This window comes from Cnephaeus nilssonii (assembly GCF_951640355.1).
Source record: "Cnephaeus nilssonii genome assembly, chromosome: 9".
Taxonomy (NCBI): Eukaryota; Metazoa; Chordata; class Mammalia; order Chiroptera; family Vespertilionidae; genus Cnephaeus; species Cnephaeus nilssonii.
This window is the reverse complement of record NC_137080.1, coordinates 38,886,431-38,899,898: the sequence shown is the minus strand read 5'-3', so window position 1 is coordinate 38,899,898 and position 13,468 is coordinate 38,886,431. Positions and strand designations below refer to the sequence as shown.

At 37.2% G+C, this 13,468-nt stretch overlaps 1 protein-coding gene across 1 annotated transcript in view; it reads right to left on the bottom strand.

Moving 5' to 3' along the window:
• PDSS2 (decaprenyl diphosphate synthase subunit 2) overlaps positions 1–13,468 on the bottom strand; it is a 200,328-nt gene that overhangs the window by 120,790 nt on the left and 66,070 nt on the right. Inside the window, exon 2 of the mRNA XM_079781328.1 lies at positions 8,331–8,465. Coding sequence (XP_079637454.1) covers positions 8,331–8,465 — 135 coding nt within the window. The remainder of the gene's footprint in view (positions 1–8,330; positions 8,466–13,468) is intronic.

The following is a 13,468-nucleotide window of genomic DNA, read 5'->3' as shown; positions in this document are numbered from 1 at the left end:
AATATTTTTACTTCTTCACCATTAACAAAACAATTAATACAGCTTTTCTTTTCCTATGATGTAGTCAGGTAGTGTAATCTATAGCAAGATATTTTACATACAATAAACTCTCAACTGGGTGAATTAGTAGCCAAGCCCACCTACTTTTTGTGGTTAATTACACTTGTTTTGTGAGAGGCTGTTCTTATTTAATGTTTTTCCAACAGCTCTGGGAAGTAATGACTTCTGATGTACAGTATGTTGAACATAAAGAACCTTCCCCTTTCTTGTTCAACATATAATTGCTGCATTTGTGCATGCTGTGTAAGCTGAAAGTAACAATAAAAAGTTAATGAAGAAAATAAGTACTAGTTGTAATGAACTAGTAATATTGTTAGATTTGTATGTGGAGTCTATTTTTATTGTTGTAAGTGGAATACAATCAATAAGAATATGTAATCAAACTGCACATGCTTTAATCTCTTGAGATCTCTCTGAAAAGGAGCTAAGCTATCTTTACCTTCAAAGGCATACTCTAAATCCAATCTTCAGCATAATCGTTTTAAATAAGCACTCCCCATGTTCCAGGTTCTTATAGTACAAAAAGATACATTTTTAAAACAGACTTTCATTGCTTTCTAAGCATGAAACATAACTTTCTTTTAATTTTGAAGTTAATTTTAATTATACAAAATAATGTGAATAGATTCTCTTCATTTAAAAACCTGAAATATTACAAATAAAGTTCTCTTTGACTATTCCCCTATACCTACTTGTCCCCAAACCTCCCTCTTCCCCGTGTCCTCCAACCACTGTTATTATCAGGTAGATGAGATTTCTTCTACTCTTTTCTCACATTTACACATCATCATCATAAAAAAAAAAACACACCCAAAAACAGTTTCCTTTAATGCTATATATTTTAATGTTAATTATTTTACATTAATATAATTGAATACTAAATCAATAATATGATCAACATGTTCCTACCTAAGCCTCATATTTTAAGGTGTTTTTTGCTTTGGTAGATACCCAGGGGAAATGCAATTTGTTAATTGTTTGGCACTTTTAAGTGCCAGAAAAATCCTAAGGTGTGAAGGTGAGAACTGATAGTCACAGCCTATTGTTAGTATAATTAGAAGTCATCAGAAGCTAATTAGTACCACATTAAAGTGATAAATTATGAAGTACAATATCTGCAGCTGAGACCAGGACCAATTCCCTAAATTTAAAGACTTATTTTAAGACCCCCAAAGTTGCTTCATTCACAGCTTTTTATATTCTCCACTTCTATTCTTAAATTAAGATTTCATATAGGTCTCCAAATTCTACCACTTTTCTATAACAGCATAGCAAGCTTGACCAATTTTCCCTTAAAGGAGAAATTAATGCTAAGATCAGTAAATTTAAGTTGTTTTCTAAATTTAACTTACAGTTATGTTTATAATGCTTTTTCTGTGATTAGTTCTTAAAGTTCAACACTTATCTTAGCATATATATCATTAATTTAACCTTAATCAATTGAATAAATACAGAGTTGCAAAAGAATTAGCATAGTTACCAAGAAACTGATGGTATCAATTTTAACAAGGATGGTAAACTTAAGAGAGCTAATCTGAAGACATCATTTTGCTTCACTCGTGCTTTCTTTATTTAAAAAAAAATCTATAATTTACCCATGTTCATAAGACATTTGATCTTGTCAAAGAGGGCAAAAGATAAAAAGTTCAGATCAGCTCAGAGACGGTGAAGCCTTCATTCTGATGACAGGACTAGGCTATCTCAGTTTAGCAAAAAAATTTTTTACCAGTTTTTAAGGAGTGTAAATTAGTAAAACATGTATATGGTTAAAAAGAATTCCGAGTACTAAAGAAGACATAAAATGAACAGTTCCCTCCCACCAGCTGCCTCTCCCCAGAGGTGACCACTATAAACAGCTCTTTGTTTCTGATTTGAAACATTTTTCATGCATGTAAAATCCACTGCCCACCCCAAGGGGGTCAAACTAGAATACGTTTCTGTACCTTGCTTTTTTCACATGATTCTTTGAAATCTTTCTAGATCTGCACATACAGATCTCCTTAGTGATTTTAGACAAACACTTGATATTCCTTTGCATCAAAGTAACATGTGTCCTATAGGTAGACACCCAGTTATTTCTTTTTTGGGGGGCAGGGAGGGCAAAGAGCACTCTTGTATACATTCATACATACATCAGCATACAATTTTGCTAAATCAAAGGGTAGTTAGATTGAAATAAAATATATAGCCATTACTAAATTGCTCTCTAAGTAACTATACCAATTAATGTCCCTACTAACAAAGCATTCAAATGCCTACTTCCTCACATACTCAAAAACACTGGGTCTCAAACTTTTTAATATTTGCCAATGACAGGGAGAAGCTGTGATTTTGTTTTAATTTGCTCCTTGAGATGAAGTCCAGCCTTTTTTCCCCCTTCTGCTTACTTGCCATCTATACTTCTTCACCGAACAGCCTATTCCTATCTTTTGTCCATGTTGTGTTGTATTATCTTCTCCTTGATTTATAAGATCCTCAACTTATTTGTTTATTAAAATTGGTCCTTTGGTAGGTATGCTGCAAATATTTTTATAAATTTGGCAATTATCTTTTGACTTTGTGGGAATTTTATTCCATTGAAGAATTACCTTTTAAAAAAATATTTTTGTATTGATTTCAGAGAGGAAAGGAGAGGGAGAGAGAGAGAAACATCAATGATGAGAGAGCATCATTGATCGGCTGCCTCCTGCACGCCCCACACTGGGGATCAAGCCTGCAACCCAGGCATGTTCCTGACCAGGAATCAAACCATGACTTCTTAGCCGAAACCGTTTGGCTCAGTGGATAGAGCGTCGGCCTGCGGACTCAAGGGTCCCAGGTTCGATTCCGGTCAAGGGCATGTACCTTGGTTGCGGGCACATCCCCAGTAGGGGGTGTGCAAGAGGCAGCTGATCGATGTTTCTCTCTCATTGATGTTTCTAACTCTCTATCCCTCTCTCTTCCTCTCTGTAAAAAATCAATAAAATATATTTAAAAAAACACACAAAACAAAACAAAACAAAAAACAAACAAACAAAAAAAACCATGACTTCTTCGTTTATAGGTTGATACTCAACCACCAAGCCATGCCAGTTGGGCTGAAGAATTATCCTTGATGCAGTCAAATGTGTTAATCTTTCTCTTTATAGGAGCAGTTTTGGAACCTTTTAGCAAAGTCTTCTTTGCTTTAAGATTAAATAATAATAACTAACTAACTAAATAAATAAATAAAAACAACTCTTTTTTCAGCCATGATCAAGGAGTCACTGGCTGCCATCTATGTGTTAGGAACATGCTGAATGCTGAGGTGATATGGAGAAAACAGATCATCTCAACTTTAACAGCACATAGAGCATACAGTCTTCTCGTACCAGCATTAGAAATAAATATGGAAATGATCAGTCCATGGTTTTAATCTTTTGTCAGCTGACCTGCCACCTAGAAGGAACAATGTCACTGCACTTGTCTCCCAGCAGCAGCTCATTTTCCTCCTTCTGGAAATGGAGAAGAGGGCAACCCAAACTCAGAAAAGTATAAAACCTGCCAGTAAAACTTCAAGCCACAGAATGGAAGCTGCAGATAATAGAGGTACATAAATAAAATCCTATATCCTAAAACCCTAATATGCAAATCAACCGAATGGTGGAACAACTGGTCGCTATAATGTGCACTGACCACCAGGGGGCAGACGCTCAACAGTAAGGAGAGAGGGATCCCGGGACTGCAAGAGGGCTGTCTGACTGCCAGCAGGCAGACACCCCCAAGGGGTCCTGGACTGCGAGAGGGCGCAGGCTGGGCTGAGGGACCCCCTCCCCCCAGTGCATGAATTTTGTGCACTGGGCCTCTAGTGTATTATAAGAAGGAATGGGCCCTAGCTGGTTTGGCTCAGGATGTCAGCCTATGGACTGAAAGGTCCCAGGTTTGATTCCGGTCAAGGGCACATGCCCGGGTTTCGGGCTCGATCCCCAGTAGGGGGCGTGCAGGAGGCGGCTAATCAATGATTCTCTCTCATCATTGATATTTCCACCTCTCTCTCCCTCTCCCTTCCTCTCTGAAATCAATAAAAATATATTAACACACACACACACACACACACACACACACACACACACACACCTTCTCTTAAAAAAAAAAAAAAAGAAGGAATGGGTCAAAATATAAAGAAAAAAACTTGGGATTTAAAAACCATACTAATTATTCTGCAATGTTTTTTGTTATGTTGGGTTATTTATTATGTGTTTTTTTGTGTGTGACATTCCACTAATACTTTTCTTTCTTTAAATGTCACAATGATATTGCTTTACATAATAACGAAGTTAAAAAATTAAGACTGTCCCATGAAGAGTGCCTTACAGTCTGATTACAGCTCACAGCCTTCAGTTTGTGGGCCAACGCTCTATCCACTGAGCCAAATCAGCCAGGGCTACAGCTTACATCCTGAATTAGAGGTTGCAAAGGACATAATAAGGTACAGCCAGTCACAGGAAGACATGGTCCAGTTACACTACTTTAAAAGGCACGTACTATACATGTGTGATTCAAATGTTTATTTTGGTCTATAACACTACAGTAACAGAAGGGCCAATCATCTAAAGATTTAAACGAATACTATGTCCAAGGCACTGGCGAGATACACAGTGGTACAAAGCTGGCAGATATAGCCCAGCTGGATACTGAGAAGGAAAAGAAAACGTGCTTGGCAAACATGTTTCAATCTCTTCTACCACAGTTAACAAGAGGTTTTGGGAAATTTCAAGCAATGAAGGTAAGGTGAAAATATGTGGTCTATTAATAACTGCTAGTTAGATGAGAAAAAAACTGAGTAAATTATTGCTAAAACAACTGAGAAAGGTGAACCATTAGTTAAAAAACTAAAAAATTTTTAAACATAATAATCATGTTGTATTAGAGAAGTCCATACTTTGAAATGTTATGTTTTATATAATGTAATGATCTATTTTTTTGTATACAAGAGTATCCTATTATTAATAGAACAGGAAGTTATACACTTATTTTCTCAGGAGTGGCTAGAGATGCTTTTACATTAAATTTAGTAGTTTTTTCGACTGATTACCTTTGTAACCAATATGTATGTATGTATGTATTTATACTGCTGACACTATTACAAATGTCCCCCATTCCCACCCCCACCCAAGTCCCCTCACCTGCACCTTCTCCAACTGTTGTCTGTGTCCATGGGCTATGCATATGTGTTCTTTGGCTAATCTCTTCACCTTCTTTCATCCAGGGCCCCCCACACTCCCTCCGCCATGTAAACTCAGGACTGGTAGAATAAATGTAAACCCCACAGTCTTCTTGGCAAAAGGCTATGGTAGATGCTTATAGTGCATTTTTATAAATGTGGTTCTCTTACCTGTTTTTCAAAATGTAGTTATTACATTTTAACCTACATTCTGCCTCTCTTGGCCATATGATAAATTCACTAAATAGATCCATAAGTTATATCCATCAGTTATGTCCTCAGGCTAAAAAAAAAAAGGTCACCTAACTTACTTTGGTCCCTTAGGTAATTTACTCAGGTCCAACTATCTGACATCAAAGTCAAGTTTATGAGAGAAAAACACCAACAATGCAAACCCCAGTAGTTGGGAGGTGAATTTAAAAAGCTCCCAAGTCAGTACTTTCCTCAAATGTTAAATAATTCACTGTGGCATTATAGATACAAGCCTCCAGCAAAAGTTACACTTGAACAATTAAGAAAAGCAGGAGCAAAACAAATGAATTCAGGGATGGAGAAACAAATTAATGGTTTCTCATAGTACTATGCCAAATTACATTTTCACATTAACAAGTGTATAAACCACCCAAGCATCACCAATGACATGCTGGATCAAGCTTAATTACAGAAAATAGCCTAGAACCAGGATTATTCCCTAAATGTAATTATGGATTCTATATACTTGGGTATGAAATTCATTTATATTATTTGGAAATTTTTATATTCATAATGCACCACTACTCTTCTGCAAAGTTCTTTTACAACTGCTCGTGTTACAATGACCATCTACCAAATACATATGTTCCTGCGAAGGCTCAGAAGGTGATGTAGGTGTTTCTTAGAGACTAGGTAAGAAATTTGAAACACATGTTCACATTACAGTGCACTGTGTGCATATAGATAAGAGCACCTGCATAGTAGAAAAGGTAACATACTTTAGAGTAAAACCAGTATTTAATTCCCAACTCTATCACTTACTACTTAAAGGATTTTAGACAAGTCTTAATCTCAGTATTAGCTTCTTTTTCTGTAAAATGGGGATGATTCACTTCTGCAACAAATATATACTAAACACCTATTATGTGTCAAATAGTACTTTACATTGGTTATTTTAAAATCAGAGATAACAAAACTTGGCTGGTGTTCATTAGAGGTATGTATAGTTGCCCAATTGCAAGAGCAGACTATTAGTAGTAAAACAGGGTCAAAATCAGCAGACTAAAACCCAAAGGAATTCCCAACAGGAGCTAGACATACATGGGATATACAAGGTGATGTGAAGTCTGTTTGTTTTCCAGGGATTATCAGGTTATTGGTATTCATTATGGATCCTTATGTGTTTTTTCCAGTTATTTCAAGTAAACTCAGTCAAGAGCTTTCTACACAATTTGTAAGGTAAAGTATTGACCTCTAATTCAAAAGTTTGGGGGAGGGACGTAGATGTATTAAAGATTTGCCAAGTTGCTTTCAATTCAGGAGTTTTTCAAAGAAATACTTATAAGAAGACCTTTTTAGTATAATAATTTAATGGCTAGTCTAATCTACAAGTGAAATAAATTATTTGAATCAGAGTAGAAAATCAGAATGGAATCAAGAAAAACACACATGAGGTTTAGAAGGAAAGTATAGTTAGAGACTCAACTTTCCTCAATTGAAGTTGCACCACCCTAAAAAAGTAACATGACAACTCTTACCTACAGAATTATTGTAAGGACAAATGGGATAACTGTCGCCCTGGCTGGTTTTGCTCAGTGGTTAGAGTGTCGGCCCTTAGGCTGAAAGGTCGTGGGTTTGATTTCCAGTCAAGGGCACGTACCTTGATTGCAGGCTCAATCTCCCCTCCACCTCCCACCCCTCCACTCTTAAGAAGAATAAATGGAAAAAATATCCTCAGATGAGGATTAAAAAAAAAGGATAACTGTCATAAAAATGATTAGTAACCTACAAAGCACTAAAAATATAAATTATTTCAGAGTGAGTAGAAACTAAAAATGATCCCAAGGTATCTCTTTTAGTGAAGATACTTATATGCATAAATGGTAAAAGATCTGCAAAAATTATCCTGGCCGAGGAGGGGCCATTTGTAGCCACAACAGTAATAAATTTTGCTTGCTTGTTAATGATGAAGGATCACTGTACTTCATAGCTTGCAAACAACAGTCATTTCTAAATATTATAGAAGAATAAAACATTTATGGATAAGACCACTAGAAATAAAAAAAAATCTAAGATGTGGATTGATTTTTAAATTAAGTCAATAAGATATATCAGCCATAAGTCAAAGTTTCTAGAAATGCTACTTTTTGGGAGAAAAATTTCCTTGTTCCCCATGTTTTTAGGGTAGTTTTAATCTCACATGCCCAAGTCCACCTGCAGATTGTTACTTCTATAGAGAGAGGCTTTTAACACAGTGCCAAGCACTCCATTAAAATTAAATAAAGTTATTGCTAATATCTTACTAAAAATATGCAATATTTTTAAAACAAAAAATTTAAAGTTTATATTATATGCAACAAATGTGACTAATACCTGCTAATAATTATTTTTTAAATCCAAATGTATGAGATATAAAAATATAATTTCAGTAACAATCTCTTCACTATAAAAATAAGCAAAATAAAATAAATGATATAGCACTGAAGTAGACTACTTCTGCTAAAACGGTACTTGCATCAATATTTTACAACTACATGTCAGTTTGAGTAGGTTGAAAAAATAATAAATCCTAGACTAAGGGACAAAGAGGTCTCTACAGAGACATAATGATACCATGATGGGGGAGGATGGGTCGTCATGAACAGAAAATTTTAAATGCTCAGAGTAGTAATGCAAGTATTTGACACATATGGATGGGTAAATTTACCAGAGTTATGCATGGAGCAGCCAAGACTATCAGATCTGTTAACAATAAAAATACATATTTTAAATGTTACAAATATTTTAATTTATCTTTGAATCAGAATGACAAAGAACTAAACAGCCATTTCTACTACCACTGTTCAGTAAAAGAAAACATAATTTAGAGAGCAATGTCAAAAGACTAATTTCTTACCATGAATAGATCCCACTGACCATATCATAGTTCTGACATGAAGCATTCATGCTGCTGGGCCCAGCTGCTTTAGAAATAAGTAGCACCACCAAGCCCCTCAACTGGAGGTTATTCCGGCTATCTTGTACAAGTCCCCTGCAACAAATAAATAAAAGAATAAGATTAATATCCTATCTAATAAAGAGGGAATATGCTAATTGACCCTCACACCATTGCAAAGATGGTGGTGCCCACAGCCAATAAGGAGGGAATATGCTAATTGACTGCCACGCCCTCGGATGCCAGCCGCCCAGGACCCCTGAGGCTCAGGTAACCAGGGCTGGCTGAGGCTTGCGGTGCCGGCAGTGGCAGCAGCAGAGATGTGATGTGGCGTCGCCTTCCCCTGATTGCCAGGTCGCCTCCCGCCCTGAGGGCTCCCAGACTGTGAGAGGGGGCAGGCCGGGCTGAGGGACGCCCCCTCCAGTGCATGAATTTTCATGCACCGAGCCTTTAGTATTTTCATAAGATCAGTCAGATCATGTTAGCAAATTGCTGCAAATGTGCTCATAATTCCAAAATTAGACAATGGAATGTGTTGAAAATAAGTAAGATTGGGCCCAGCCGGTGTTGCTTAGTGGTTGAGCATCGACCTATGAACCAGGAGGTCATGGTTCAATTCCTGGTCAGGGCACATGCCTGGGTTGCAGGCTTGGTCTCCAGTAGGGGGCATACAGGAGGCAGCCAATCAATGATTCATTCTCATCACTGATGTTTCTATCTCTTTCTCCCTCTCCCTTCCGCTCTGAAATCAATAAAAATACATTTAAAAAAAGAAAAAGGATTGGGGGAAGAAAGAATGAATAGGAGGAAACCATGAATTCAGCAAACAACTGGAAAAACCCATGGCTGGTTTTAAAAGTGACAATCTGACACAGTGAGGTTTGATGATTTGTCTTTCTCCTCTTTCTGGGTTTTCCCACTGTCTATATCCAACCTCGCAATAGTAACCATTTGCTCTGATAACAATAGGAACCCACAGTTTTAAACTGTTTGCGGTAGTCGATAGCAACTGAAATAATTACAAACTTTATGGCTTAGATAAAGAGATCTTATTTGATGATGGTGGTTGACGCAAACACTTATTTCAGAAGTAAAATGGAAAAGAATGCCATGAGCAAGTATCTTGCCATTTCCTATTATTTATGAAAAGTATTATCACTCTAGACAATAATAAAACTTTGACTTAGAATGTCATTTTTTTTTTTTTTTGCTATGAGAACTGAACTTTTATAGTTTCTACTATAACTAAGGCTAGGAATACTTTCCTGAATATACTTTGTCGTTTGTTTTTAAATATTGCAAATGGTTGTCATACAAGAACTAAATGGCATCATTAAACAAAAGAAAACTATGGGTAAATATTGTGATAAATTAATATTTAGAATAATGCTCATGATAATAATCAAATAGATTATAGTATACATAAATAATACACAAATATAATTCTTGATTGTGGTAAAAAACATTAAATATTTTTATTATAATACTTCATTGAATTATTAAGACTTCCCTGGTGAATTCTGAACAAAGAATCAATTGAAATTAATTAACTAAGCCAAAATTAATGAGTTAGTCTATTACTTAAAAACAACAACACTTTGCTCTTCATGCTTCTACACAGGAATTTTAAAAAGGGCCCCTTCTTGCCCTTTCATTACTTTCAAAATAACAGAGATCTTCAGGCTCTTTGCAAAGTAAAAGCTGTAGCCGTTTTTCTACTTATGCCTTCTCTTCAATCTAGTACGTGATCTTCAGCAAGTTAGAAGGATTAATCATTTAAAAAAATAAGTTCTAGTCTGGCCAGTGTGGCTCAGTGGTTGAGCGTCTACCCATGAAACAGGAAGTCACGGTGCAATTCCCTGTTCCATTCCCGGTCAGGGCACATGCCAGGATTGTGGGCTTGATCCCCAGAAGGGGGTGTACAGGAGGCAGCCAATCAATGATTCTCTCTCATCATTGATGTTGCTATCTCTCTCTCTCTCTCTCTCTCTCCCTCTCTCTCTCTCTCTCTCTCTTAAATGAATAAAAACATATTTAAAAAATAAAAGTAAGTTCTAATTTCCTAGGAAAGAAAGTTAATTAAGTGATTAAGCTATAACACAATAGAAACAATCATCAGAAATGTCCAAAGCTCTTTATTTTCCTTTTACAATTTGCTTAAATCCTATAGACCTGAACCACAGGGAGGCTAGGAGACATCCTATTTTAGAAAAAGAAAAGTGAATGGGAGCCCTTTCAAACAACAAATTTTTTGCTTTAAACTACAAATTTTAACTTATATTACTTATCCTTACTTATTTATTACTGAAGGTTAATCTTTATTCTTCCATTTCTGTGTAATATTAAAGAGAAGGGAAAAGAGGAAGGTGAGGCTGTGTGTGTGTGTGTGTGTGTGTGTGTGTGTGTGTGTGTGTGTGTGTGTGTGTTTTGGGGATTAAGCCTGGTTAGGGATGAAGAATATGATGACACAGTAAGAACTCTATAGATGCCAGAACTGTTCTAAGCATTTTACTGTATATTAACTAAAACTAATTTACAACAACCCTAAGTGAAGGTACCCTGTTTACCATGATTTTACAGATGAGGAAAATGAGGGAGACAGGTGGTAGAGCCTAGATGGAGCCAGGATTTGAACCCATGCCAACTGGCTCTTGGCTCTATAGTGATTCTCCATCTGCTTCATCTCACGAACAAAACTTGTTGCTAAGTCAAATGAGAACAGTGCTACTTTAGAATCAGGTTTAAAAAATCCTGCTACCAGTATTCAGTAGTTGTGTGACTCAGATAGTGACCTTTTCTGTAAAATGAGGTTAATTATGTATACTTTCCATAGTCATGTATGGAAGAGACAACATGAGAAATGTATATAACACTATGGAAGAACATGGTAGGTGATTGAGTGATCACAAAATTACATTCTCTTTCCTTATTACTGTTTGCAATCTATTTTTTCTCAACTCCTATTTTTCTCTTTCTTCTACTCTGTTTCTCCTTCTATCTCTCAAAGCCCTCCCCCCTGTACTAGCATATATAACTCATATATAACTGTTTCATTTTCTACCTCCCAGAACAATAAAAGTTAAGCAATTCTTCCTATCCTCATTCCAAACATCATATATCATTAAAACAGCGGCCACTTTCAGATGCACTACTGAAAAGGCCAGGAAAAGAAAGCGGAGAACTGGTTAACGGAAATCAAGAGAGCAGTCAGAAAAGCATGCCTTCTAACCATTGATTTTCATGTAAGACAGTAGGTAACAAACTGGAGAATAGATTAACAGTGTGAGTAAATTAATAATTGTTTCCCAAACACCTCTTCTTTAATTTCACTTCATTAACACCCTTAAAAACACACACACACACACAGAAACAAAAGATTAAGAAACTGCTCCTGAGCATACCCTGCTTCCCAACCCCTACCACAAGGCTCTAAATCTACAGAGGTACGATGTTTCATGCAGTCCAGGTCACACTTCACCTGGAACACTATGATTTATTCTCAGTGCCTCTTTAAGGAGGGACAGTGACAAGCCAGAGCATATCCAGAAGATGATAAAATCATGCATGGCTGAAAAAAACAAACAATGGAGGCTAGCTAGATTGGTAAAGTTGGTGTTCTTGCTAGAGGTGCCTCTCTCGGTATATGTAGAATTCAGACCGAGCCTTAAAAGATGGCCAGATTTCCCTGAGCAGAGAATGAAAGTGCGTAGGAGTGAGATGGGGTTATTGGAATGGAAAGAAAGGTATCTTAGGAGAAATAAACTGGTTATGCAGTGATAAGAAGGTGGAAAAATGGGAAGCAGGTTCAGGAGCTGTGGGGCTACCCATTTGGGCAATGTGTGTGGGTGAACAAGCCCAGAGAAAGACAGCGTAGAGTGAAGGACCGTAAAAGGCAGGTTTAGAGTTGGGACTTCATTCTGTGGGCAATCTGAAGGCATGGATGGTTTGTCAGCAGAGGAGTAGCGTGATGAGAGCTAACGAATAAAACAATTACTCTGACTGTGGTGTGTTGAGTGCAGTGAAAAGGAGAGAAAAGATCAGCTAGGAGTAGCTTCTTCCAACAGTCCTGGTGAGAGATAATGAGGGCCTCAATTAGGGTAGTGGCAGCAGGGAGGGAAAAGAAAAGCTGAATAATGGCAACAGAATGGAGGAGGAATAGGATAGTCTGGTCAATTGACTATATGTGGGAGACACTGGGAAGGGATCAAGAAGCAAAGGAAAAGTAAGGGCTGAATTTAAGATTCAAACAGGTATCTTGGAGGTGAAGATGCTAGCATAAGCAGAGATTGGGAAAAAAGGAAAGTTAATGGGGAATTAATTAGTTCAGTTTTGGACATGCTACATTTGAATGCAAGAAGGACTTCCAGATGGAGATGCCCAGCAGGCAGCTGGAAACGCTGTGGGTATAGATTTGGGAAGCATCTTCACAGAGGCGATGGCTGAAGCAGCAGGAATTGATAGATGAGTTTTTGAGGAGAGAAAAAAAAGAGAAAAGAAGGGAAGAGAATCCCTGTACTTAGGGGACTGAGGAAGGATGAGTAACCAAGATGAAGGAACATAGTATGCCCACAAGCAAATAAACAGGGTTTCCAGACACCCAGAAAGAAGTGTGAACATACACGCACAATGGAGGCGGAGAACTGTAACAGGGCAGTGAACAGACACCAGCATCAGTAGTCAGTTGCCCCTTCCATGGGCTTTTTTTGTTTGTTTGTGTTACTCCTCACCCGAGGATATTTTTAGAGAGAGTGGAAGAGAGGAGGAGGAGGAGAGAGAAACATCTATGTGAGAAAGACACGACGACTGGCTGCCTCCCACACTCGGTGATTAAGCCTGCAATCAAGGTACATGCTCTTGACCAGAATAGAACTTGGGACCCTTCAGTCCTCGGGCCGATGCTCTATCTACTGAATCAAATCAGCTAGGGCCTTCCATGGGCTTTTATGGTCCGCATTATAAACATCTAATTTGGCACTTAAAACAATGAATAATAAAAATGATAATAACAATGATATAGACAACAACTACAACATACTATAAAGCCAAGCAGGTACGTGCTGTTTTACATGCATATGTCAGAAACCATACAAGGTAACTGG